Source organism: Scyliorhinus canicula, chromosome 6 (genome assembly GCF_902713615.1).
Source record: "Scyliorhinus canicula chromosome 6, sScyCan1.1, whole genome shotgun sequence".
NCBI lineage: Eukaryota > Metazoa > Chordata > Chondrichthyes > Carcharhiniformes > Scyliorhinidae > Scyliorhinus > Scyliorhinus canicula.
The window spans coordinates 169507098-169534811 of NC_052151.1; the positions used below are offsets into that span (position 1 = coordinate 169507098).

General features: G+C 46.2%; 1 protein-coding gene across 1 annotated transcript in view; it reads left to right on the forward strand.

The window, feature by feature from the left end:
* The window catches only part of LOC119967641 (CUB and sushi domain-containing protein 1-like), a 2889858-nt gene that overhangs the window by 2372192 nt on the left and 489952 nt on the right, over positions 1–27714 (forward strand). The window contains exon 31 of the mRNA XM_038800434.1: positions 6738–6854. Within this exon, the coding sequence (XP_038656362.1) occupies positions 6738–6854 (117 nt within the window). The remainder of the gene's footprint in view (positions 1–6737; positions 6855–27714) is intronic.

Genomic DNA, 27714 nt, shown 5'->3' on the forward strand with positions numbered 1-27714 from the left:
CTTTACCTCGGACCCTGTTAAGCAGTGGTATAATATCACAATAAACATAACAAAAAATGAAGAAAATACTGAAACTATTGAACCGACAACAAAATAAATGTTATACTCACAATTTCATGGAGAAAAGCAATTAATCCCAATTATTTATTTTTGTATATAACTGTGGTCAGTGACTGCAACAGTCCCAATAGGAATTGCCTGTCAGTTTCTGTTCACTTCCTTTGTTATACTTCATGGGGGTTTTCAAGTGATTGACAAAATCAATGCAGAGATGGGCAGCATGCCGTCTTTTGTGGACTTTCCTGAATTTATAAATGCCTTTTTATTTGATGGGTGAAGAATATTTCAGAGCATAAGTCTGCATATATATGCTCAGGCCAATTTGAATACATATATTTACATAACAGAGGACTCAATTTTTAATCGAGCGCTGCATAAAAGCTTTCCATTGATTTGTGTGTTCCACAGTGGGTGATCTGAAATTACAGATGCCTTGTTTTTGGAAAATGAGAATGATTTAAATGCGTGCAAAAGGTATTGTGAACGCATTTATTATTTGGCACAATGGCCTTTACTTTCTGATAAGTCTGCTTTATTGCTTTATTGAACAAATCACCCTAAAAATCTAGATTTACTGATTGATACAAATAAGGAACACAAGAGGCAACAGTTGCAGTATCCTTCGTTTTCATACCTTTGAGGAACACACTTAGTCATTAAGTGAAATATAAGCTGAGAAACACAGATGAATTTCATCAGTTACCAATGTCTCATGACCTATTGACATGGCAATTATCGTTTGAACGTGAAGATACGTTTTCTATCATTGACCTCATTAAAGAAGATCACTCTGATCTCTAGTTGAGAAATGTTATTCATATTACCTATATTTCTTGTTTTCTGAAGAACTGAGGGTTGGAAATTCCTGTACCACAGTGTTTGGGCACAGGGATCATAAATCGTGACTGTCCTCTCTGTTACTGGACAAGGTGGGCAGCATGCAAATTTGGCGCACCCACTGAAGGCTGTATTCAATGAAAATGGTGAGGAGCATGCCCACCAGCTGGAGAATCAGTGGTTGCCATCTACCATCTCTAGCTGAAGGTCTTCAAAAACCAACCAGGCATTTAACTGGGATATTAGTGGGCCTACCCTGGAATCAAGGACCTAAGAGGGGAGAATGGGGGGATGGTGGGATGTTGTCTCAGAGAGGTGCCAGCCAATCAGAGGCTGGCAATTCTTCATTGCTGGGCAGTGCCACTGGGGATGCAATGGCTACTCTCCGTAATACACTGACCTGAGGTCCAGGTTCAAGAATGGACCAAGGTACACACGAGTAATGGGGGTTACCAGGTCGGGACACATGGAGTAAAGAAGGGAGGGTGGGTTCTATTGCGAAGGCAGGGTCCTCCGCTTGGTGCTGGTGCAGTGGCAGCATGCCGCCCTTATATGGACATTAAATTCCCACTTAATGCCCTTAATTGGTGGCAGGGTGGGGCCATCAATGGATCTTCCTCCCACAAGCTTAATTTGGGCTGAAGGGGCTGAGGACACTCCTGCCTTCACCACCAGTCCTGCCGCAGGGAGAGCTTTAAAGTCTGTCCATCTGCTTCATAGCACTCGCGAACTGAGCTGCTCCCAGAATACTGCTACTTTTTAATGCCCGAGAACAGTATTGTGCTGATATTGTGCATGGTGCATCAAGTGTGCTATTCTTAAAGACAGGCTATTCCGCTTAAAGGGAAGCTGTGTCGCATTATAGTGGAAGTCATGCGATGGAAAACTGAGCACCAGAGCAGAGAGGGAATTTGCCAGCAGCATCAGTGGTGGAGTTGGGCAGGAGGGGAGGTGGCATGGTTCCGCAGTGAGCCACCCTCAAACTAAACCTAACCACTAACCTACCTCTTTAGGTAATACGCCAAAACCCATTATTCACACAGCAGAGCTTCCTAGCACACTAAATTCAAGTCTAATATGCAGATCTTGCACTCATTAATTTCTTTAAAAATTTTGAGCACCCTTTTCATTTTTTCCAATTAAGGGGCAATTTATCATGGGCAATCCACCTACCCTGCACATCTTTGGGTTGTGGGGGCGAGACCCACGCAAATACGGGGATAATGTGCAAACTCCACACAGACAGTGACCCAGAGCCGGGATCGAACCTGGGACCTCTGCACCGTGAGGTAGCTCCTCATTCCTCGCATATCTACCAATGATACAAGCCTCATACCCATCTCCCACTGTTTCAACATACCTCCAGCTATTCCACTGTGGCAGGCACACTATCCAAACTCAGTGCTACACCAGCAGTGACATACTGATTTCTCTCTCTATGACAATGATGTTGCCAATGGAAAAATATTACAGATTAGGCAAGTGCAAAGAAGTTGAAATGTAAGTAAATGTCCAGCTCACTGTTTCCAAATGGGTATGAGGAGTGGCAGAATTGGTAGGAGTGTGAGGAATGAGTGGAATTTCTGCATCTTAGCCATGAGTCCCGTGCACTGGGAGGTCTGCTGGGTGAATAATACTCGGCCAATATTAGCGGCAGCAAGATGAGGTAGTAAAGTAGTCATTAATTGTCCACTTAAGGGCCTCAATTGGCGGAGGCCTTCCCACTCTGGACTTCACCATGGTAGAAGCTGGAAGGTGGCTTGATGATCTCTCACCATCTTCCTGCCTGATTAAATGCCTTCCTCCCGTTAAACATGAAGATTCAGCCCATAGACTAGTTGAGCCAAATGCAAATGAGCAAGGCACTTACTCAGATTCCATTCTTCTCGAACCATTTCAGATAATAACCAGCAAGGTAACGAACGCAGATAAGGGCTGTATTCTCTGTTTTTGGGACTATTCCCACTCCGTCGTAAAAACTGTGGCGTTTCACGCCAAAAAAACCCGTCTGAAATGGCCCCATATTCATAGCCCTGCAGGGGGCTAGCAGGGACCCAGCATGGATCTAGCAGCTTTAGCTGCAGATACGGACTCCGCAATTCCGGGTCTGAGGCCGCGCATGCACACGGTGGTGGCCTCCAGCGGCTGTGCCGTGCTCCATGGGGGACTCGGACCGCAGAGGTGGACCTCCCAAATAGTGCCCCCTATCGGCCGCGTGCCCGACCTGGACTGCCCGCTCAATAAAAGCCCTGTTCCCTATGAGGCCCTGCCCGCCCTCTGATTGGCCCGCCCCGACCATGGCAGCCTGGACTGAGTCCACAGCTGCCACGATAGAATCCTGACCATCAGGACCATGAGTTGTCCACGTCGTCGGAACTTCGGCGATGGCCACAGATAGGGGATTCACGGCGCGGTGTACTCTTTTTTCGGGGCCCGGAGAATCGGGGAACCGGAGCCGGTCCTGATTCCGTGCGTGAAACTCGATTCACCGCCCCGGCGCCAGACGCGATTTCGGGGTTCGGAGAATCCAGCCCGAGGTACTTGACCAAAATAAATTCTCATGAATTTATATGAACTGAAGTCTAAGTATGTCACCAGGCTGAAGTGGGTCCTTAACAAAAAAGGCCCTCCTAAAGTATTGAAAATATTTCCTTTGCACAAATAGCAGGAATACTCTTCCAGTTACTATAAGGAAGGTAGTGGCCTCCTCGGCACCAGGCTTGCCTCCCCACTCCCCCCTCCTGTAAAAATCTCCAAAATACCCTTCTCATAACTTTTTGACTTGCTGGCAGCTGCTCAATGGCATGTAGATGTGGCCCAAGAATTAAAATATCCTGAGATTTTATCCTCAGCGAGAGATTGTGTATATAAAAAAAGGATAAAATCAATCTAATGCATTTCCCAGAGTGCTCAGGATCATCAATGATTTCTGTATATTCATCATGTACTCTATCCTGCACATTGTAAGAAACCATGGTTTGTTCAAATTACTTCAAATTTGAAGCCCTAGAAAGGTGTAACGATGTTAGCTGTCTTCAGTTGTTTGTTGTAGTTTAAGTTAGTTTATTATACTAAAGAATAATAACAAATTCTTTAGTATTCCTACTAGAGAATAAGTATGAATAAAATGCAATATAAGATACCATAAGGTGTGAGGGATCAGCATGGGCAAGTGCTATCAGGTGGGCAGTTGAAACTTTGTGACTTGTTATTTTAGACCGTCTACCTCAGGGGTGGGCAAACTTTTCCGTGCAAGGGCCACATTCAGAAATTCACAATTCACAAAGGGCCGCATAGTATATTAAGTAAAATAATTACTTCACCCGGTTATGATTCTGGGCGCCTCATATAGAACATAGAACAGTACAGCACAGAACAGGCCCTTCGGCCCTCGACGTTGTGCTGAGCAATGATCACCCTACTCAAGTCAACGTATCCACCCTATACCAGTAAGTAACCCAACAGCCCCCCCCCATTAACCTTAAAAAAAAAATTTTTTTAAATAAAAAACATTTTTATTTTTTATTTTTTTTAATGACTTGGTGGGCCGCAGAAATACCTTTGGCGGGCCGCATGCGGCCCGCGGGCCGTAGTTTGCCCACCCCTGGTCTACCTGTTGCCTGGTATTGTTAGATACTATTACCATGCCAGGTCCTTTAAAATGTCCTACATTTCCTTGCATCAGCTCCATAGTCCTTCAGATATTAGACTGATAGTTCAGTCTGTTCACCATTTCTACCAGGTATGGTACCCAGCTGTCTTGTCAGGAAGATGCCCACCACTAGTGGCTAGCGACACAAGTGCCAGGCAATGACCATCTCCAGCAAGAGAGAATTTAAACATGCTCCCTTGACATTTTCTGACATTATCATCACTGAATTCCCCACTGTCAGCAAACCTGGAGGTTACCATTGACCAAAACCCACACTGGAATAGCCATAATCACCCCTGAGTGACCAAAAGGTGTGCAGGTTTGGCGGATTGGCCATGATCAATGCATGAAATTACGGGAATAGGGTGAGGGAGTGAGCCAAGATAAACTGCTCTTTCGGCGCGGTGCGGACTCAATGGGGTGAATGGCTCCCTTCTGCACTGGAATGCTATAAGTTCTATGAGCATGATTCAGCAGCCTTGTTGTGCCTGACTTGGTGCCAGGATGAGGCCTTTGAATCTCACGAGAGGCCTCATGCGGGATTTGCGATGCTCGAAGCGTCTTGTGAGATTTAAAGGCGCCTCACGAGACATGCCCTGATTGGGCATGATCCAGATATGCATGTTTAAACAATCCATTAAGCTCATTTAAATATGCGCATGCAGGATTCTCCTGGCACCCGTAACCCAATGGCTGCACCTGAGAGACTCGCCAGAGTGCCGTTTAGTATTGGTCCACACAAATGGTCTTCCAGGCCATTAGAGACACCCAGGTGATCTAGAACAGGGTGGGATGACACCCTGGAAAACACTCTGCACCTGGGCACCTTGGCACTGTCAGCCTAGCAATCTGGCAGTGCCACCCAGGCACCCTGGCAGTGACACCCTGCCACTGCCAGGGTGAAACAGAGAGTGCCAGGGTGTCACTGCCAGGGTGGCACTTCCAGGATGCCTGGGTACAACCCTGGCACTGCCAAGGATTGAGTCCGGGGAAGGATGCCTTACCAGGTGGATGAGAGGGGGAAGAAACTTCCCCAAGTTGGGGTAGGGGCGGTCGGAAATGAACATGCCAGCAGAAAATGACTTAATTGTGGCGACATCACCACCCAGAGGTGGAAATATATCACAGTTCCTTCACTGCCATTCAGCACTGAGGATGTACCTACACCTCTGGGCACCTCAGGGACTGCAGCAGTTAAAGAAGGAAGCGCTTACATTTTAAGAAATGTGCACAAACATGTCCCATGGACAGCAAGGTGTTGTCATCCAGATCATCTTTTCGAACTGTTGATTGAGGGATCAGGAAATCCAAACTTGCTGACTGTTCTTGGCAATAATGCCCAGGGATCTTTTTACATCCACCTGAGAGGACAGGTGGGGCCTATATTTACTATCTGTTAAGACAGCACCTCCCATCAGTGCAGCAGTCTCACAATGCTGTGCTGAAATGTAAGCTTAGAGGGTGTGCTCAAGTCCGCCCAGTGATCGGCAGCACCACCCGCAACTGCAGACTGGCTGGTAGACCTGGCGAAATTTCTCCACCTGGAGAAGATCAAGTCCACCATCCCAGGGGTGGGAGGAAAGCTTCCACAAACATGGGGGCAATTCGTCGGCCTGTTCCAAGACCTGTTCGAGGCCAACAGCGACTGGAGAAAGGGGGAGAGCAGACAAGAAAACACAAAAACTAGGAGGCACAAAGGGGGAAGGCGGGGGAAAGCTAGGGGGAAAGAACAGGGAGAAGTATGGAGGGGGGGGGGGGAGAGAGAGCAGGAACCCATCCTCCCCCTCCCCCCCCCCAAACCCACAAGGACTGCAACAAAAACAGAAGGAAGGAGAAAAGGGTAAGGGGGAACAGAAGCCCAGCGATAGAACACCCAGGGGCAGACAGGAAGAGACCAAGGTGGGAACAGGGACGGTGGGGAGGGGGAGAAGATATAGCAAGAAAGATGTATGTACAAAAGAAAATATAAATGTATAAATTATAAATATCGGACTCAAAAGTTTCATTCTGTAAAATTGAAAATGCCAATAAATATAACTTTTTTTAAAGTCTACGGAGAGGGGGTGTGAACCTGCATGCAAGAGTTATACTACTGATTAATAAAACAATTTAAGGGAACATGTTTCTTCTCAGTTACACCTTATATTCGCTGTTCATTAAATATATTTATTTATTTCTTCCTGTCCAGCTCTATGCGGAGGACAGTATACTGGATCTCAAGGGGTGGTTCTTTCACCAAATTATCCTTACAATTATACAAGTGGCCAGACATGCTTGTACTCCATCATAGTGCCCAAGGAGTTTGGTAAGTTTATTTTACTTATTGACTCAATATTGGGAGGGTTGACTTGGGAATTATTCATTTTTAAGCAACATCTTTCTTTACGCAATACATGTCAATTCTGAATGATTTCCTTCCATATTAATGCTTAACTCTCATCTTCTCTCAAAAAATTGAAACCAGCTAAAGTCCTAAGAGAAATTTTTAAAAAACAATGTGCTTTGTGGTGTCTCTCTTGAGCAAAAATGAGGATGGTAATCTAATTGGATCAATATATATGCCCAGCATGAAAAATACAGGTATGCATAAAACAGACATGCAGGAAGTTAAATGGAACAGCTATCTCATGAGAGTAAAAAAACTCAATAAACTTTTAGTAATTGCATTAGCTGTAACTTGCAACTGCTTTTACCAGAGGGAAAAATCTCTGCCGGATTTGATTTTTCAATGTTTCGGGTTCATACTTTCTGGCTTCACTTTGTGTAAAGGTTGTGATAGCTTGACATCTCATTGACCCCAAATGTATTCTGCATCTTGCCATTAGTGGGCAAGTAGAGAGACTTCATGCCTCTGATTTTGCTGGCGACAGATAGATGGGGAAAGAATGCAAGATGTTTGATTGCATCAATGTGGAGGCAATCAAGTAGAAGAGAAAAATAATATCCCATATTAAGCATAAACCGTATCACTGAACCCAGTTTCTGGTTAAAATTTCACTGGAGGGAAAATACGTTCATAATGAAGTGCACTGTTCCTTTTCCTTTTAGTTGCCCCATACTTACTTACAAATAAGAGTGTCTTAAACCCAGCTATCTGAAAAACGGAGTCGTCTGAAAACTGAACACTCTTATAAACTGCCACACAACAATTTTAATTGTTGTTAAATGAGTAAAATCATTCAGGAGGACAATTCCGCTACATGCTGCATTGGCACAGTGGTGCACCGGGCTAGTTACTGGCTTTTCACGCTGATGTTTTCCCCACACTTTGAGTGGCCCGGGTGACCCTTGACCCCACCCGATCCAACATAACCCAATCTCCCTTCCCTGACCAAACTTGAACACACAATAAAAGTGGACCAGGCCAAGGATTCTAGGATTGATGATTAACTGGTGGGATCCACGCTGTACACTGTGCTTGAAATTCTTTAAAATAGCTGGTAGATCACATGCAGGAAGTTGCATTTATTTCTCTGGTAACATCACTGGCACTGAACATCAAAAGAGCACAACCTGCGAATCAGCTTAACTTGATGTATTTTTTTTTAAGCAAAAATTATTTCTTCACCAGAATGAATATGGATGGCTGGTTCATGATGCGGAGTGGCACCAACAGTGGGGATTCAATTCCCGTACTGGCAGTATTTATTCATGAAGGCCCCTCCTTCTCAACCCTCTCTTTCGGTGTGATGACCCTCAGGCTAAATCACCAGCAGTCAGCTCTCAAATGGAGAGCAGCCTATGGTCTCACGGTACTGTGGCAACATTTACATTCCTTTTACAAACTTTAATAAAAAAAGAAACATTATTTGATTGTCCTTTTGCATACACACTGAGGATTCCAATTCATCCCGAGAGATAAAATTAAGTTCCAGTCCAAATAAAGGTAATTAACCTCTATTCTCACTGACAGTGGAAATGCAGAGAGCGTTGACCATCTTCAATGTGAAATTCTTTCTTCTATAAGAATTGCGCAACCTGGTGTGTCGGCTATTACATGATCCTTAGATGTCCGTGGCATTTAAACGTGCCTGATATTCAGTTTTAGTTTTGGAGAAAGAGAGGCACCTGGGGTCAGAATTCAGGCGAAGGGAGAGAAAAAAATACATAACTATGCACTGTTGTACAGTTTAGCGGGAGCAAAAATTTGTTAGAGTAAGAAGGCATTGAATGGAGTGGGATGCTCTGTCGACTGTTTTTGCTATTTGCGGCACAGTGGTTAGCACTGATGCCTCAGCGCCAGAGACCCAGGTTCAATACCGGCCTTGGGTGACTATCTGTGTGGAGTTTACAATTTCTCCCCGTGTCTGCGTGGGTTTCCTCCGGGTGCTCCAGTTTCCTTCCACAGTCCAAAGAAGTGCAGGTTATTGAGATTGGCCATGCAAAATAGTGTCTAAAGATGTGCAGGTTAGGCTAAGGGGTTATTGAGATAGGGTAGGAGGGTTGGCTTGGCTGGGGTGCTTTTTCAGAGGGTCGGTGCAGACTCGATGGGCTGAATGGCCTCCTGTACTGGAGGGATTCAGTGATATGTGTAGCAGAAGAAGATTCAATTCAGTTGAGTTAACATAATGTAAATCAGCTCATGTTACATTTAATATTACCCTGGCAGTCGGATGCAAGCTGTCCTTGGTTACGTGTTTCACACATTTGAGATTGCAGAATGTTAGAGTGAATAATGGTTATAACATTGTGCATTGCCTCACATTATGCATTGGGAGAAGGGTAAGCCATCCAGTTCATTTAGCTAGAACAGCCTTTCAATTAGAAATTGACTGATCTTTACCTCAACTTAATTTTCTTGTCCCTATCCCTGGCTACCCTTGCCGAACAAAAATCCATTGAACTTGGTCTTCAAGCTCCAACTGGATAACGTCAGCAACCTTTTTGGGGAAAAGTGTTCAAAATTTCTACTTCCCTCTGTGTCAGAAAAGGCTTTCAGATTTCACACCTAAATGGCCTGCCTCTGATTTTAATATGTCCCTTTATTCCTGATTTTCCCTGACAGTGGAAATTGGTTCTCTGTATCTACCTTATCGATTCACATTAACAGTCTAAACGCCTCGCTCAGATCACTCATCTCAGTTCTGTGCCGAAGAGAACACGAGACAAGTTTGTGCAATCTCACCTTGTAATTTATTTCTGTAAACCCCAATATTCCCTGGGTATGATGCGGAGCATGGGTTCTTAAGTCTTAAGACTTAAGATTTTATGTCTTAAAAGTGAAATTTTCCAACTGCTTGTCCCTCTATCAGTTCAGTGGGCAAAGGCATAATCCTTTGTTCGTCCTTCTGTCCGGAATGTTTAATGGAAAAAGGTATTTGTAGTTCTGTATCAGTGTGTGTTGAAATCGAGCCAATTTTCTCGACTGGGGCAAAGCTTGCAATTTATTTCTTTCTCTTGGCCTGTGTATGGCCCTTATTCCTATTCTTAGTATCGATCGCCCTCGATCATGATGCATGTTTCTCTTGGTGTATCTCTCTCTCTCTCTCTCTCGCTCTCCCTCTCTCTCTTTCTTTGTGTGGCACTCTTTCAGTTTGTATCTCTCATTGGTCCGTAACTTCTTCAGAGTGGCAATCTCCGTTGGATTGTTGCTTTCAACGGACTTATCCATGTTGGGATTCCAAAGCTCCTGTCCCGCCCAACTTTCCCCACTCAGGTTGGGTAAGGCAGAAGCAGCAAAGTGTCCCCCTGGGGTGCTGAGAAATAACAAACACCCACTTTTACGGCACTAGTTGTCATAAAGGAGCTGTTTCAAAGGATTGGAGAGAAGGAGGGAGGGTCGGACCGGAGAGAAGGAGGGAGGGTCGGACTGGAGAGAAGGAGGGAGGGTCGGACTGGAGAGAAGGAGGGGGTCGGACTGGAGAGAACGAGGAAGGGTCAGACCGGAGAGAAGGAGGGAGGGTCGGACTGGCGAGAAGGAGGGAAGGTCAGACCGGAGAGAAGGAGGGAGGGTTGGACCGGAGAGAAGGCGGGAGGGTCGGACCAGAGAGAAGGCGGGACGGTCGGACCGGAGAGAAGGGGGGAGGGTTGGACCGGAGAGAAGGAGGGAGGGTCGGACCGGAGAGAAGGAGGGAGGGTCGGACCGGAGAGAAGGGGGGAGGGTCGGACCGGAGAGAAGGCGGGAGGGTCGGACCGGAGAGAAGGAGGGAGGGTCGGACCGGAGAGAAGGGGGGAGGGTCGGACAGGAGAGAAGGAGGGAGGGTCGGACCGGAGAGAAAGAGCGAGGGTCGGACCAGAGAGAAGGAGGGAGGATCGGACCGGAGAGAAGGAGGGAGGGTCGGACTGGCGAGAAGGAGGGAGGGTTGGACTGGAGCAATGGGAGGGCGGAGTGGTCGGACCGGAGAGAAGGAGGGAGGGTCGGACTGGAGAGAAAGAGGGAGGGTCGGACCGGAGAGAAGGAGGGAGGATCGGACTGGAGAGGAAGAGGGAGGGTTGGACCAGAGAGATGGGGGGAGGGTCGTGATGTGTTGGGCAGGCTGGGTCGATGTGGAATGCACTTGATGCAATGTAGCGAGAGACAGACTTCCAACACTTGATAAGATGCAACACATTTTTATTTAACGTATAAACTATTACACATGTTCAACTGTGGATTGACACTGTGCTGACTTGATTTTAGACCTGATACTAGCCTAACCAGACTTACTAGCTACCACATGATGTTTGCACTGGCTAGCTCACGACTGTCTCAGTGGCTGGGTCCCGAGAGAGCGGGAAAACTGGTGCCCTCTGGCTTCATAGTAGTAGTGTCCTGTCTGGTGATTGGCTGCTCTGTTCTGTGTGCTTCCTGGTCATCCTGTGTGTCAATCACTGCCTCTCTGCACTCCATTATATACATAGATATATATTATGGCATCTCCCCCATTTTTGTTGTTGTTGTGTTTAGATAATAAATATTAAGGTGCATGAAAAAATGAAATGAAAAATGAAAATCGCTTATTGTCACGAGTAGGCTTCAATGAAGTTACTGTGAAAAGCCCCTAGTCGCCACATTCCGGTGCCTGTCTGGGGAGGCTGGTATGTGCGTGTGGATGTGTATATGTGCTTGACTATATACAGAATGTGCTAAAATGAACTTATATACATAGGAAGATGTCGCTAGTGCAGATATAGGGCAGATGAAATGGTAAATGCGATATTTACAGAGGTCAAAACGATGAGGTAACAAAATTGTGCAAAAATTCGGTCCATAAGTCTAGTCTTTGTGGCGGGCGATGAATTCTGGTTGATCGCCTCAAGGGTGGATCAGGGGCCGCCTGCACTTGGATGGGAGGGACCGCCGCCGATGTGGTGGTCGCAGAGGTTGGCAGGATTGCTGGTAGATCGGTTGTCTCTTGGCAGGGCACATCTGGAGGAAGCATTGTGTGAGGCGGGACATCATGGTTAGGTGGCGGGCATGGAACTCTGCGCAGCGCCAGTCTGTTGCGTCGTAGGAAAGAGCCATCAGCCAGGCGGACGAGGAACGATCTCGGGGCCACTTGCTTGACCACCACAGCTGTACGGACCAGCCACCGTCAAGCAACTGTACACGAACACGATCGGTTGGGACCAGCTCGGGGAGATCCGTGGCATGAGCGTCATATGCTGATTTCTGTTGGGCCCGAGACTGCTGCATCTTTTGTATGACTGTGAGGTGGTCAAGGTCTGGAACATGGATGGCTGGAACCGTGGTTCGCAGAGTGCGATTCATGAGCATCTGCGCTGGAGACAACCCAGTGGACAGCGGAGTTGCTCTGTCTGCCAGCAGCGCCAGGTTGAAGTCGGAGCCTGAGTCTGCAGCCTTGCATAGTAATCTCTTAACGATATGGACCCCTTTTTCAGCCTTCCCATTTGACTGCGGGTAGTGGGGGCTGGAGGTTACGTGACGGAAGTTGTATAGCTGGGCAAAATCAGACCATCCCTGGCTGTAAAAACAGGGACCATTGTCACTCATCACCGTGAGCGGTATCCCATGCCTGGCAAATGTTTCTTTGCATGCTTTAATCACCGCCTTCGACGTGAGGTCGGACAGTTTCACCACTTTGGAATAATTGGAGAAGTAGTTGACCAGGAGGACATAGTCACGCCCCTTGCCGTGGAAAAGGTCGACACCAACTTGGACCATGGGGAGGTCACTATCTCATGTTGCTGCAGAGTTTCTTTAGGTTGAGCTGGCTGAAATTTCTGACATGTAGAGCAGTTGAGGACTGTATTGGCAACGTCCTGGCTGATGCCCGGCCAATAGACTGCCTCCCGGGCTCTGCATCGACATTTCTCGACTTCCAGGTGACCCTCATGGAGTTGGCTGAGCACCATAGCTCGCATGCTCTGCGGAATCACGATCCTATCGAGCTTCATGAGGATGCCGTCCACCACCGTCAGGTCGTCCTTGACATTGTAAAACTGGGGATACTGTCCCTTCTGCCAGCCATTCATAAGGTGCTGCATTACCCGCTGTAGCAGAGGATCCTTGGCCGTTTCCTCACGAATTTGGATTACCCTCTCATCAGAGGATGGAAGGTTGGAGGCACACAATTGCACCTGCGCGTCAATTTGGCAGAGAAAGTCAGTTTGTTCACATGGTGTGGTGATAGGCCTGGAAAGGGCATCTGCAACAATGAGTTCTTTGCCTGACGTGTAGATAAGTTCCAAGACGTAGCGGCGTAGCTTGAGAAGGATTCGTTGTAACCGAGGCGTCATGTCATTTAATTTCTTCTGGATTATGTGGACTAATGGCCTGTGGTCTGTCTCAACCGTAAATTTTGGGAGGCCAGACACGTAGTCGTGAAACTTGTCGATTCCCGTTAAGAGGCCCAGGCATTCCTTCTCAATCTTAGCATGCAGTTGCTCTGTGGGCGTCATGGCTCTGGAGGCATACGCAACTGGGGCCCAGGAGGAGGAGTCATCCCGTTGGAGGAGCCCCGCCCCAATACCATCCTGGCTCGCGTCAGTGGATATTTTGGTCTCCTTGGTCGGGTCGAAGAAAGCCAGAACCAGGGCTGTGGTGAGTTTTGCCCTCAGCTCATGCCATTCTTTCTCATGAGCGGGCAGCCACTGGAATTCCGTCGACTTTTCGATGAGATGGCAGAAGGCTGTGGTGTGGGATGCCATGTTGGGTATGAACTTCCTGAGGATGTTTACCATCCCTAGAAAGCGGAGGACCACCTTCTGGTCCTCTGGGGTCTTCATGGCGTTGATCGCCAAAACCTTGTCAGCATCTGGCCGCACACCTTGCTGCGAGATGTGGTCACCAAGGAATTTGATTTCTGATTGACCGAATGAGCACATGGCCCTGTTGAGTTGGAGACCATGCCCATGGATTCTGTGGAATACCTGCTTGAGGCGATCGATGTGTTCTTGAGGAGTTGTGGCCAAAATTATGACATCGTCAGCATACACTCGCACCCCCTCGATACCCTTCATCATCTGTTCCAAGATGCGGTGAAATACGTCTGAAGCAGAGATGATGTCAAAAAGCATCCGGTTGTAGCAGAAGCGACCGAATGGGGTACTGAATGTACACAGCTTGCGAATGAATGCATCCAGCTGTATTTGCCAGAGCCCCTTGGAGGCGTCCAGCTTCGTAAAGAATTTGGCATGAGCCATCTCGCTGGTCAACTCTTCTCGTTTTGGTATCGGGTAATGTTCCCTCATGATGTTGCGGTTTGGAGCCTTGGGGTCGATGCAGATTCGAAGCTCCCCTGACAGCTTTTTGACGCAGACCATGGAGCTGACCCAGTCCATGGGTTCTGTGACCTTTGATATGATGCCCTGGTCCTGGAGGTCCTGTAATTGCTGCTTGAGGCGGTCCTTAAGGGGTGCCGGCACCCGACGTGGTGCGTGAATCACAGGGGTGACGTTTGGTTTGAGCAGGATTTTGTATCGGTATGGGAGTGTGCCCATACCTTCGAACACGCTGTGGTACTGCGTGATGATGTCATCAATTTCAGCCTGGAAGTATTCATCAGGTGAGGCCGTCGCTTCTGAGGATGACATGGTGTGGACTCGCTGAACAGGTTCAGGAGTTTGCAGGCCCGAGCACCGAGCAGGGATGCTCTGTCGGGTCCTCCGATCTCGAATCGCAGTGTCGCTTTAAATGACTTATTGGAAACTCCTTGTTGGTACGAGCCGCTGGCAACTATGGCATTGCCATTGTAGTCAAGGAACTGGCAGGCCGGTGGAAGAATGCTTGGTCTGACGTGGATGGTGTCAAGATCGGATTTCGAGATGAGGTCCGCCGATGCGCCGGTGTCCAGTTTGAACCAGATGCGAGCCTTGTTGACTGTGAGGACAGCACACCACTCATCGTCGGCATCCACGCTGAGGATCGGGAGGTGCTTCACTATCTTAGAGAAAGGCAGCGCATGCTTCGTAATGATGCCCACCCGGAATGGGGATTTGAGGCACTCGGCGTCTGGATCTGTCGGGCTGTCGGGGTCAGAGCCTAGCACGGCCTGCTGTATTGAATGGACGCTTCTGCGCCGTGGCTGGGATCGCTGGATGCTGGGAAGTGGAGCAGATCTGTAAAGGGCTGCATAGTGGCCAAGCTTGCCACACTGTCGACACCGTCGAGATTTTGAGGGACATTGCCGCTTTAAATGGGCAGAGCCACAATTCTGACACATCATGGCGCCAATGTCAGCACGTTCCGTGTGCTATCGCGCATGAGAAGTGCGGTCGAACGACGTACGCATCTGCGCAGTCTGGTCATCGGTCTCACCGAACCCTCGGCCGTGGCGCACATGCGCAGGGGCCTGGGAAAAGCGCGCAAAATGACCACTCTCATCGATACTTAGGCCGTGCGATGGCCTGCACCCGTTCCGCCTTGAGGGAGGTTAGCTTTGCCGTTTCTGCCGCCCTGATATGGGAGTACCGATTGTTAGCATGTTCGTGGAGAACGCACATTTCGATGCCGATGGTGAGGGTGAGCTGCTTGACTTTCAGGAGCTGCTGGCGAAGGGAATCAGAGTGGACCCCGAAAACGATCTGATCCCAGATCATGGAATTAGTTGTCAAGTCATAGTTACATGACTGCGCGAGGATGCGGAGATGGGTCAAAAAGGATTGAAAATGTTCATCGTTACCCTGAAGCCTCTGCTGGAAAACGTGTGGTTCAAAGCTCTCATTCACCTCAATGTCGCAGTGGCTGTCGTAGTTCAGCAGGACTGTTTTAAATTTCGTCTTCTCTTCGCCTTCAGCGAGTGAAAGGGAATTGTACATGTGGATGGCGTGGTCCCTGGTTGTGGAGAGGAATAGTGCGATCTTCCTGGCATCCGATGCGGCCTCGAGGTCGGTGGCTTCGAGATAGAGTTGGAACTTTTGTTTGAAGATCTTCCAATTTGCACCGAGGTTGCCGGCGATGCGGAGCTGCGGAAGAAGGCGGACGTTTTCCATGTTACCAGATGGCTGATTGCTGGTCAACGCTGATTCACTCAAGGTAGGTCATCAATTTTCAGCATCACTACCTGGTACCATGATGTGTTAGGCTGGCTGGGTCGATGTGGACTGCACTTGATGCAGTGTAGCGAGAGACAGACTACCAATACTTGATAAGATGCAACACAATTTTATTTAACGTCTAAACTATTACACATGTTCAACTGTGGATTGACACTATGCTGACTTGACTGGAGACCTGACAGGGCTTACTAGCTACCACATGGTGTTTGCACTGGCTAGCTCACAAACTCTGACCGTCTCAGAGGCTGGATCCCGAGAGAGCGGGAAAACTGGTGCCCTCTGGCTTTATAGTGGTCGTGTCCTGTCTGGTGATTGGCTGCTGTGTTCTGTGTGCTCACTGGTCATCCTGTGTGTCAATCACTGCCTGTCTGCACTCCATTATATACATAGATGAATATTATGACAGGTGGGACCGGAGAGAAGGAGAGAGGGACAGACTGGAGAGAAGGAGGGAGGGTCGGACCGCAGAGAAGGAGGGAGGGTCGGACGGGAGAGAAGGAGGGAGGGTCAGACAGGAGAGAAGGAGGGAGGGTCGGACTGGAGAGAAGGAGGGAGGGTCAGACCGGAGAAAAGGAGGGAGGGTTGGACCGAAGAGAAGGAGGGTCATCAGACCAATGAAGGAAGGGAAGGGTGTGTGGTGAGGGTGCTATAGTTTGGTGGTTCCCTGGTTGGGGGGGGGGGGGGGGGGAGTGTGCCTGGGGCTATCCCGTGTGAGGCTAAGCCGGGGTGTTTAAATAGCTACTCTGGAGTTTTTTTTTCAAACTCTTTCAGAGTAACTATTGATTAAACTGGCAGAACCAACTGAAGTTGGTGATTTGAATCACTTTCTGTTGGTGCTTCCAGCTCAGCACAATTGTCCAGAGGAAGGTGGCACTTCTGGGCTATTGCCCTTATGTTGGAATCTCCGAGAGGGGTTCTCTAGCACATCTTTGGGAAGCCAGGAAGTTATAGGCAGTTCTGTCGCTCTCTTTAGTGTTCCCCTTTCACAGTTTGTATCTCTACTTAGTTGCTGTGCATTGCCAGTCTTGGTCCGTATGTAGTTCTCTCTTTCATATAGCATTTAGAAGGTGGTGGTCGGCTGACTTCTTGAAGCTCTGCAGCCCCTTGTGTTGGTACACCCACTGTTTGTTTAGCAAGGGAGTTCCAGGATTTTGACACGGTGTTATAGTTCTAAGTTAGGATAGTGTATGGCTTGCAGTGAAACATACAGTTGATGGTGTTCCCATGTGTCTTCTACCCTTGTCCTACATAGAGGTTTAAGGTTTGACGTTGCCATCAAAGGAACATTGATGAGTTGGTGCAGTGCACTTTAAAAATGGTACACACTGCTGCCACTGTGCACCAGTGGGAGCAAATATTTAAGCTGGTGGATGGGGTGCCGATCAAGGGGCTGGACAGGGGCTGGACAGTGTTGAGCTTCTTGAATGGGGTTGGAGCTGCACTCATGCAGGCAAGTGGAGAGTATTCTATCACACTCCTGGCTTCAGCCTCATAGATGGCTTTGGGGAGTCGAGAGGCAAGTTACTCACTGTAGAATTCCCAGCCTCTGATCTGCTCCTCACATAAACAATGAAAACAAAGAATACAGAACTGAGTTTTTTGTTAAAAAATTAAGTTAACAATAAACACATACTTGTGTGGAAACATTTTACTTGTTATAATGACATGCTTGTCACATTATGACACACTTATCTTTAATGCATTGCGATAATGCTACGTAAGCTCAATGGAAATGTATTGAGTTCCAGAGATTACTTTGTTTAAATGTGGTATGCTTAGCTACTAAATCCTAAAAGCTGATCAACAATTTCATTGCTCAATTCTTTCTATTAGTTTTCATTAATTAATTACCAGTCTTATTATTCTACACATATACGCCCCAGATTATTTATTTATTTTATAAATTTAGAATGCCCAATTCATTTTTTTCCAATTAAGGGGCAATTTAGCGTGGTCAATCCACCTAAACTGCACATCTTTTTAGGTTGGGGGGGGGGGGGGCGAAACCCACGCAAATACGGGGAGAATGTGTAAAAGTCACACGGACAGTGGCCCAGAGCTGGGATCGAACCTGGGACCTCGGCGCCATGAGACAGCAGTGCTAACCCACTGCGCCATCGTGCTGACCCCCCCCCCCCTTATTATTTATTGCGTATTTTAAACAAATTATAAAGTAAGTATGAACCTTCTGGATCTTAATTCTAATTGCAAAATTATAACATTGTCAGTGTTTTTGGATCTCTTATCAACAATAAAAAATAAACATGTTGCTTGTTATGCTCTCTCTTTAATTTGCTCTGTTTTAATTATGCTAGCTCAAGAGTTGCCAGGTATCTTTTCGATACCGCCACAAGGTTCAAAGCCGAATACTGATCAAAGACTCAATACACCAGTTAGTAAGTTCGAAATCAATGCACATTTATTTACACACAGTTAATTATACTCATGCACCAACTCTAATCACTAAACTATCACTACTACTAAAAGCCTATACTTAGCTTCGGGTGCCCACTCAGTCAGAGGAACAATGGCCATTGTCCGTTTCTGAGGCTGCTGGCATCGAAGTTGTATAGAATAGTAGCTAGGAGCGCCTATCCCGTTGCGTGCGTTGACTTTGGACTTGGCGGGTCTCTCGTCGCTGAGAGCCAAGGCCAAGATGATGAAGAAGAAGAGACCGATCTGTCTTGGGGGCTCCTCTTTATAGCTGGTGCGTCTTCACCCGTTTTACTGCAAATCATTGTACAGAGCAGAGGGAAATTGACCCACATATGTGGAAGCTATCCTTGCTAAAGAATGGACTTGACGGAAACTAGATTAAGAATCAAAGGAGGACTCAGCTATAATCTGAAAGAAATGGAGCAAAGGGGCTTCGCGCTCTTTTGGGCGGGCCTTGAACTTGGCCCCAATTAATTGGACCGTATCCTAATCATCTGTATTGATTTTCTCCAACAAAGAGGTGGCTGCCCTGATCGCCTGGCGGGCCCGAGGTGACCGTTGGCCTGCCTTTGTTTTAGTCTCCACTGGCGGCGGGGAGTCTGTTTGCTTAAATGTTTCTCTTTTGTCCCCGGAGATAGCTCATTACTATGCTAATGGCTTGTAGTATCGGTCTTGCCTGGGAGCTGCAAACTCCAGTCCACAGACAAACCTTGCACCTGCTTGTTTTCTTAGCATTGTCCAATTTTCCCTTCACTCTCTGCAAGTGTCCATTTTGTAATCGGGACGTGGCCACCCCAGCTGGCTACAAACAGCATCAGCTCCATTTCTTTCAAATTACAGCTGAGTCCTCCTTTGATTCTTAATCTAGTTTACATCAAGTCCATTCTTTAGCAATCACCCCAGGATAGCTTCCACATATGTGAGTCAATTTCCCTCTGCTTTGTACAATGACTTGCAGTAAAACGGGTGAAGACGCACCAGCTATTTAATTTTATTTTCCATTGCGCCATGGCCTGTTATTTGCACCGGGCGACCCATTTAAGATTGCTCGGCGGCCGTGCTTGAAAATATATTAACGGGAACGTTGGTTAAGTGCAGCCAATTCGTTTCACTGTTGCGAATTGCTATGTTGGGTCCTTCCTGTGGTACATTTCCTTCCATTATTTCACACCAAACATTTCCAACTGGCTCAGTCCTCAGTAGGAGTGTTTCTGAAGCCATGAACAAGTGATTCCCAGGTGAAAGGCTAAAAAGTCCAGGGCATTTCCTCCCCTTAATACTCAAATCCATCTTGATTTCATCTTGATGTGCACTGTTGATGGCCTCTGGGAATTATCAGCTGGATAATCTGGCAGAATTGTTGGGCTGGATTTTATGTTTCTCCGGCAAATTGAGGGATGCAGAACAGCAATGACGTTGTCTGCCTGCTCCCACCCCCGTCATCTCAGCTTGTCCAATCAAGCATTGGATGGTCAATTGGTGACCACCAGCAGGAAAGAGGCCAATTAGAGGTGCAGAGCAGAGTGGTCCATGCTCAATCTGCACTGCAGTCCTCGGGCTGCAGAGGAGTCATGCAATGAGTAGGAGGTCATTTTAAAGACCCCATGCTCTCAGAATCAATCTTTAATTTTTATAAAAGGACCAAAAAAGATTTTAGGCGCAAAAACATGCAGCTGCTGCCACCCCCGCCAGCTGAATCTGCTACTGCACTCAACATGGTCCCGATGCCTTTCCTTCCATTGGTGTGCCAGCTTATTACAGTTGCTGGAAAACAACCTTTTTACATCCAATCCGTGAAAAACACAGCAAGTAACAAAAAATTTCAGACAATTGGGTCTCTGTTAACCAGCTTAGTATCTTGTTAAATAGTCATTTCAAAGTGGGAAGCAGGCTGCCCAGTTCCGCATCCGCACACCTTCCATAATTTGGGAGACTGGCATGATCACATTGTCTTGCTGATCTGACAATGCACACCCGTGGGGCAGCACGGTAGCACAAGTGGATAGCACTGTGGCTTCACAGCGCCAGGGCCCCAGGTTCAATTCTCCGCTTGGCCACTGTCTGTGCGGAGTCTGCACGTTCTCCCCGTGTCTGCGTGGGTTTCCTCCGGGTGCTCCGGTTTCCTCCCACAGTCCAAAGACGTGCAGGTTAGGTGGATTGGCCATGATAAATTGCCCTTAGTAACAAAAAAGGTTAGGAGGGGTTATTGGGTTACGGGGATAGGGTGGAAGTGAGGGCTTAAGTAGGTCAGTGCAGACTTGATGGGCCGATGGCCTCCTTCTGCACTGTATGTTCTATGTTCTATTTTACATTTGCAATCTGCCTGATCTGCAGTCATACATCCAGCCCTTGTGTAGATGCTGTATGCCGACTTGAAGTAAGAGGGAAAATAAGAAGAGAACAGAATATTTCAATTACAGTATATCCTCAGTAATATTCACAACAAATAGGTGAGAATTGTTTGAGTTACTTCCACAATATACAACTTACTAATACTGCACAACATATAGTTACTTCACAACAACACTGACTGATAGCCTAGTCCAGATATTCCCTGATTACACTTGTGGAAAGTTCATGGGGAAAAATCAAGTAGGCAAATGAATTCTGCTGTAGCCATCCAACTTTCCATTTGTACATTTAAATGAAAGACAGAAATGAAGAAACAACTTTGACAAACTCAAGATACGATTAAGTGTATTATGGTCAAAGAAGGACTTATTGCCTCTGTTGTAATATAGCCTTTGGTAGAGGCATACTATCTTCCCTGTCTGAATATTCTCTGATCCTTTAAACTCAAGAGCAACAAAGGAAATCCATTTGATTGCTTCAGAGCTTCCTTGAATAAAATTCATTTTGACATTCTGAACACATAGAAGTCCCAGCTGCCAAAGTTAAGTTATTGCATTAACCACGGGTGCTTGTTTATTTTTTGGGAAACTGCATGGTACTTTGTAAAAATTATCCAGCAGAAACAGTACACAAAACATTTGAGTCACAATTTATAATCAACAATTGGAACACTTCAGGAAATGTAGCCTATGACTAAGCTGAAACGACTGCTAAGAATAAAAATGATTTTAGTTACTTGATACAAATGGAAAATGACAGCTTACTTTATTTTTTTTTTTTGAAAATAGCACAAATCTTATCTGTGTAGAATTGACTTAAGACTTTTTCAAATCAAATTTTGATCAAATCAAATCAAATTTCTGTATTTAGTTCTGGTGCATCCACAGAATGTCCCTGCATTGGCAAGATTTGTCAAAAATAGAAACTAAATTGCAGGTACTTAGGTTTTCAAACTAATTTTGTATTTGCAACATTAATGAGAAAGCCAAAAACTGGTCCTCGTTTCACACATCCAAAACCAGTGATGCTTGATATGTCACCTCCATTGGTCCTGATATTCCTCCCCACCTTTGTGTTGCAGAGATAGTTGACACACTGGGATTATGATTTCCCCAAATTCCTTTGAGTCTGCCATGGTACCAGTGGATTAGAAGCTGGAAAAGGTAGCAAAAAAAGGGAGAAAGGAAATAGTGAACTACAGATAAATTGGCCTGACATAAGTCAAATCTGTTGTTAAGGAAGCCTTAACATGTACACAGAAATCTATAGTATGATCAGACAGTCAGCATAGTTTTATGAAAGGGAAATCATGTTTGACAAATTTGTTATAGTTTCTTGAGGACATGACTCGTAGGGCAGATAAAGGGGAGCCAGTTAATGTAGTAAATTGGATTTCCCAAAAGGCATTCATTAAAATGCCTTCCAAAATGATGAAATGCTCATGGAGTTTGGGGTAATATAGTAATACATTAGGATGGATAGAGGATTGGTTAATGGATGGGAAGTAGAAAGTAAGATTAAGTAGATAGACTATAAGTGCCAAAGGACCTGTGTTGTAACTTCAGCTATTAACAATCTTTATTAATGACAAAGATAAAAAGACTGAGAGTAACGTATGAGCTTGCTGACAATACAATGTTAGATGGAAATATAAGCATTAAAGAGCATATAAAAAGGCTGCAAGGAAAAATAGACAAATTAAGAGAGTGGGAGGTAAAAAGTGAGGTTGTTCAATTTGATAGTGAGAAGTGAAAAGAAGTTTTATTTTAAAAGGTGTGAACATGTAAATGTTGATGTTCAGAAGGACTTCGGTTTTCTCAACCAATAATACAAATTAGCATGCAGTTCCAACAAAAAATTAGGAAGCCAAATGTCATGTTGGTTTTACTGCAAGGGGATTGGAGTGCAGGAATAAGCAAATCCTGTCACAATTGTATAGGGATTGATGAGACTGCACTGGACAGTTTTGTTCTCCATGGGCGCGATCCTCCGGCCTTGCTGCGCAGGAAAAGCATCTCACCATTGTGCAGCAATGGACAGGATCACTTTTTAGCAACTCTTTAGCAGTAAGCCTCGCTCTAATGTGCAGATTCCGGATGTACCTGAGGGTTTGGGATTCAGTCCCTTCACCTCTGATGAGTGTCGTTTAGTACTGGTCCCCACAAATGAGGACCAGATGGCGCTCATGGGGGTCTCCAAGGGGATCTGAGTTCCCCAGGTGCATGCCCTTTGGGCAGTGTGATGCCCTGGCACTGCTGCTACCTGGGTATCCTGGCACTGCCAGCCTGCTACCCTGGCACTGCCATGGTTCCCAAGTGGCACTGGCAGAGGCACTGCCTGGGTGCCAGGTTGGCAGTGCCAAGTGGCCAAGCTGGCATTTTGTTTGCAAGTGCGCTATCAGGTCGGGGTTAAACAGTGTGGATGTTGAGGGGTGTGTGGGTGGCCCAGTGGACCCTCCAATGTTGCATTCGGGCTGGAAGGGAGGTCATGGATTCTTTCAGGGCCTTGGAGATCGGGACTCCATTTAAAAATCTCTACAACGGGGAGTTCCGGCGAGCAGAAAAGACGGGGCTATGTGCAGCTTCGGTCGCACGTTCTCTGTTGAAGCCCCTTATTCAAAGCACGTCACATTGAATAATCGTGTATTTCTCGGCACTGTGAGTGTCAGGAAATGGCTAAACACGCTCGCTCGGGAGCTTTTTTCCCTTTTGGGAAGATGGTGCCCCATAGGGGCTGGTTTAGCTCAGGGGCTGACTTAGCTCACCAGGCTAAATCGCTGGCTTTTAAAGCAGACCAAACAAGCCAGCAGCATGGTTCGATTCCCGTACCAGCCTCCCCAGACAGGCACCGGAATGTGGCGACGTGGGGCTTTTCACAGTAACTTCATTGAGGCCTACTCGTGACAATAAGCGATTTTCATTTTTCATTTTTCATTTCATTTCATTTAAGAAAATACTTGCATTGGAGGCATTAGAGTAAAGGTTCATTGGATTGATTCCTGGAATGAGGTGGTTGACCCATGGTGAGAGGCTGACTAGGTCTATATTCTCTGTTACTTAGAAGAAAGACAAGTGATCGTAATGAAATATAAAACATGCTGAAGGAGCTTGGCAGGGTAGACATTGAGAGGTTGTTTCCCCTGGCTGGGGTATTCAGAATATCGGGGCAAAGCTTCAAGAAAAGAGACCAATCATTAAGGATGGAGATGAGAAATTTCTTCATCCAGAGTGTTGTGTTGTATTTTCTTCATCATTGAATATATTTACTGTGGGACAGAAACCATCCATATCCTTGAATGTTATTACCTTTAAATTGCATAATTTTCTCCATTACTTTTTTTCACTCCACGGAGGCGGTGGCTGAATGGTATTGTCACTGGATTAATTAACCAGTGACCCAGAGTAATGCTCAGGGGTGCCATGTTCAAATCCCGTGACTGCTGATAGTGAAATTTGAATTCAATTTCATCTGGAATTAAAAGTCTATTGATGACCATGAAACCATTGTCGATTGTCGTAAAAACCCATCTGGTTCACTAATGTCCTTTAGGAGAAGGAAATCTGTTGTCCTCACCTACATGTGACACCAGACCCACAGAAATGTGGTTGACTCTTGACGCCCCCTCAATGGAAATTAGGGATGGGAAATAAATGCTGGCACAGCCTGCGACGCCCACATCCATAAACAAAGTTTTTTAAAATCCACTGTATTTTTCCTCCTGAATTATTTTGGGATTTTCTTATATCACTGGTATTTTGCATTCTTCCACTATGAAAGTGTAAAGTTAATATATCTGTCATTTTCTTATCAACCATTTTGGTATCACCTACCTCTGTCTGTAATGGAACAACACTCATCTTGATCACTCTTTCTTTCTCTTGAGAGAGGCATACAAATTTCAATTGTTTGTATTGATCTCCCTTGCATCATTTATATTTCCACTGTAACCCGTTATTGCTTTCTACGGGTGCAATCGAACGACCACGCTGCACCCAAAAGGCAGCGCGCTGCGGTGTAAATTGGCTGATAGAAGCCGGGATTCTCCCCCTCCCCCACATGATCTACCAGTTTCACAATGCCTTGCAACATTGCATTAGATCTCTCAAGACAGAGGTGGCACAGTGGTTAGCACTGCTGCCTATGGCGCTGAGGACCCAGGTTTGAATCCCGGCCCTGGGTCACTGTCTGTGTGGAGTTTGCACATTCTTCCCCCGTGTCTGCGTGGGTTTCACCCCCACAACCCAAAGATGTGCAGATTAGGTGGATTGGCCACGTTAAATTGCCTCTTAATTGGAAAAAAGAAATAATCAGGTACTCTAACTTTATTTTAAAAGATCTCTCAAGACGTTGCAAGTAAATCACCCCCCCCCCCCCCCCCACCCCCCACTATCACTTTTTGTCAAATCTGCATGTGGGATGGCTAGTCTTACTCTAATATGAAGTTTCCTGAGACAACCAAGGCTTTGGGATCTATCCCCTTCGCCTCAGAGAGCTTGGGTGAGCACCATTCAGTTTTCATGTGGTGGCGAATGGCTGGGGGTGCCCTGCATATGGGTGTTTGAAGGGGATTTTGGAGGCCTGGGCATAACCCATAGTGAATTGGGGCTTGGGGATAGTTAGGGGTGCATTGGGGGGTCCAAAGATGGGACGCCATTTTAAAATAGCATCCTTGATCTCTTGCCACACTGAGGAGTTCTGGCAAGAGGAGCTCCTCCGTGCAGAAAATGGGGCTATGTGCGGCCTCAGCTGCACGTTTCCCGCTGAGAACCCTATCTAACCTGATGTGTTATCTGTGTTGGTCTAACATCGACTGCAACTGGATGCAGTAAAACGAGAAACAGGCTTCCGACACAGGAGATGGTTCAACACTGTTTTATTGAACCTGTTGATTGCTGTACATAATCTGCTGTTGATACTCTATGAACCTAACTGATAACCTCCTACTGGCTTGACCAGACTAGCTCTCTATCACATGGTGATGATGTTCATTGGCCTGTGCACTGCGACTATCTCCCTAGCCATGTCCTGTGAGAGAGGGAGAGCCTTAATGCCCTGTGGGCTTTATAGTGGTGGTGTCCTATCTGGTGATTGGTTGTTCTGTGTCGTGTGTGTTCATTGGTTATCCTGTGTGTCAATCACTGCCTGTCTGCATCTCATGATATATATGAGTGGATATTATGACATAACCCAAATGACGTTTAATAGCGTTGCATTTCTCGGCACTGTGAATATCGGTTAACATGGTTAAATGCGCTCGCTATGGGACCTTGTTCCCCTTTAGATAAATCCTGTCCTAAAACTCTTCCAGTTTTGCTTGATATTGTCTATTATCTTATTTGTTTCCTGTAATTGCTTACCGGCACGACTGAACCCTTTGCCAATTAGATCTATGTACCATTTTGAGTTGCATCAAATATTTGGAGAAAACCTTTCCATTGTTTGTCGGTTTACCAATTAATAGTTCAGCCCAGTTTACTGCAGTTAATTAGTTCTTCATTCCTCCATGTTTATTTTACTTAAATATAAAACCTTGAATTTTGACTCTTCCATCTGATGCTAAGACCTAGGATTTTCACCTTAGAGGCAAAAATCAGGAGTTGGTATATTTTCCAACATCATGATCCCTCCACCTGACCGCATTGCCTGTTGATGTCATTGTTATGTTGGGGACCCAGAAGAAAAAAAACCCAGTAAAATGGGGAAATAGAAATGCTGGTCTAAACTGGTCTTGTTATACTTTAAAATGGAACACCAATAAAGCAGGAAAATAAGTATACTGGTCGGAACCTTTTTCTTTTGGGGAGGTGAGAGCCGGCTGTAATCCGGCCTACCACCTCTGGCAGCAGGCCTGAGCTAGAATCCAGGATTCCCACCACCTTGAATTTTCACTAACCTGGGATAAGCGAGTAAGTAAGAAACCTGCATGCTGATTTTCTGACATTGTTGGCACCAATGTGGAAGAGGGCATCTTGGACCTTCCAGAACTTTGGAGTCAAGCAGGTTTTGGTAGGTGATGTGAATCACACCAGCACAGAGGTATCATCAACCCGGGGGGAAATATGCTTTGGATGTGGGAACAGTATGAAAGTCAGATACATAAGTTGTTGCCTATTCTTTTTTTTTTCTGTTTTTTATAAATTTAGAGTACCCAATTATTTTTTTTTCCAATTAAGGGACAATTTAGCATGATCAATCCACCTACCTTGCACATATTTGGGTTGTAGGGTGAAACTCACCCATTCACAGGAAGAATGTGCAAACTCTGCATAGACAGTGACCCAGGGCCGGGATTCGAACCTGGGTACTCAGCGCCGTGGTCTCACTGCTGACCACTGCGCCACATGCCGCCCAGTTGTTACCTATTCTACATGCTGGACAAAAAGCGAGAGTAAAAGTTCTCTATGTTTTTAGAATACTAAGTGATGCTGGAGCTTTGTTTTGGAGGGGTGAGTGACCATCAAATAAGCTGTGGCAAATTGTGGCAAAGAGCTATTTTGTCAGACGAGTTCTGTTGAGGGTGTTTTATCTTGGGTGTGCATATTGCAATGTGGAAGGGAGTATCCCTAGTTCAGGAAATCTGCTTTGCTTGAGCTCTGTTTGAATCTGCACCTTAAGGACATAATTGGTCATGTTCAAACACAGTTATGAAGTTAAAAATAAGATGTATAATGTTAACAATTCTGCAGCTGAAATATCAATGTAGAAAATGATGGGTGGGATTGGGTCCCTTCGTACTCAGAGAGGAATAGCCTTTAGTATATGTATTGACCTCAGACAGCTCCCCCCTCTACACTCACCTGTGTCCAGGGATCGAGCGGCGATATTAGCTATTGTGCCTATTAGCACCCTGCTCCCTTGGTTTCTGTGGCTATGACTCATCTTTCATTCTCTCACTCCACAGTATAAATATTTCCCACTTTCTCTGTCTTTTAGCTTTG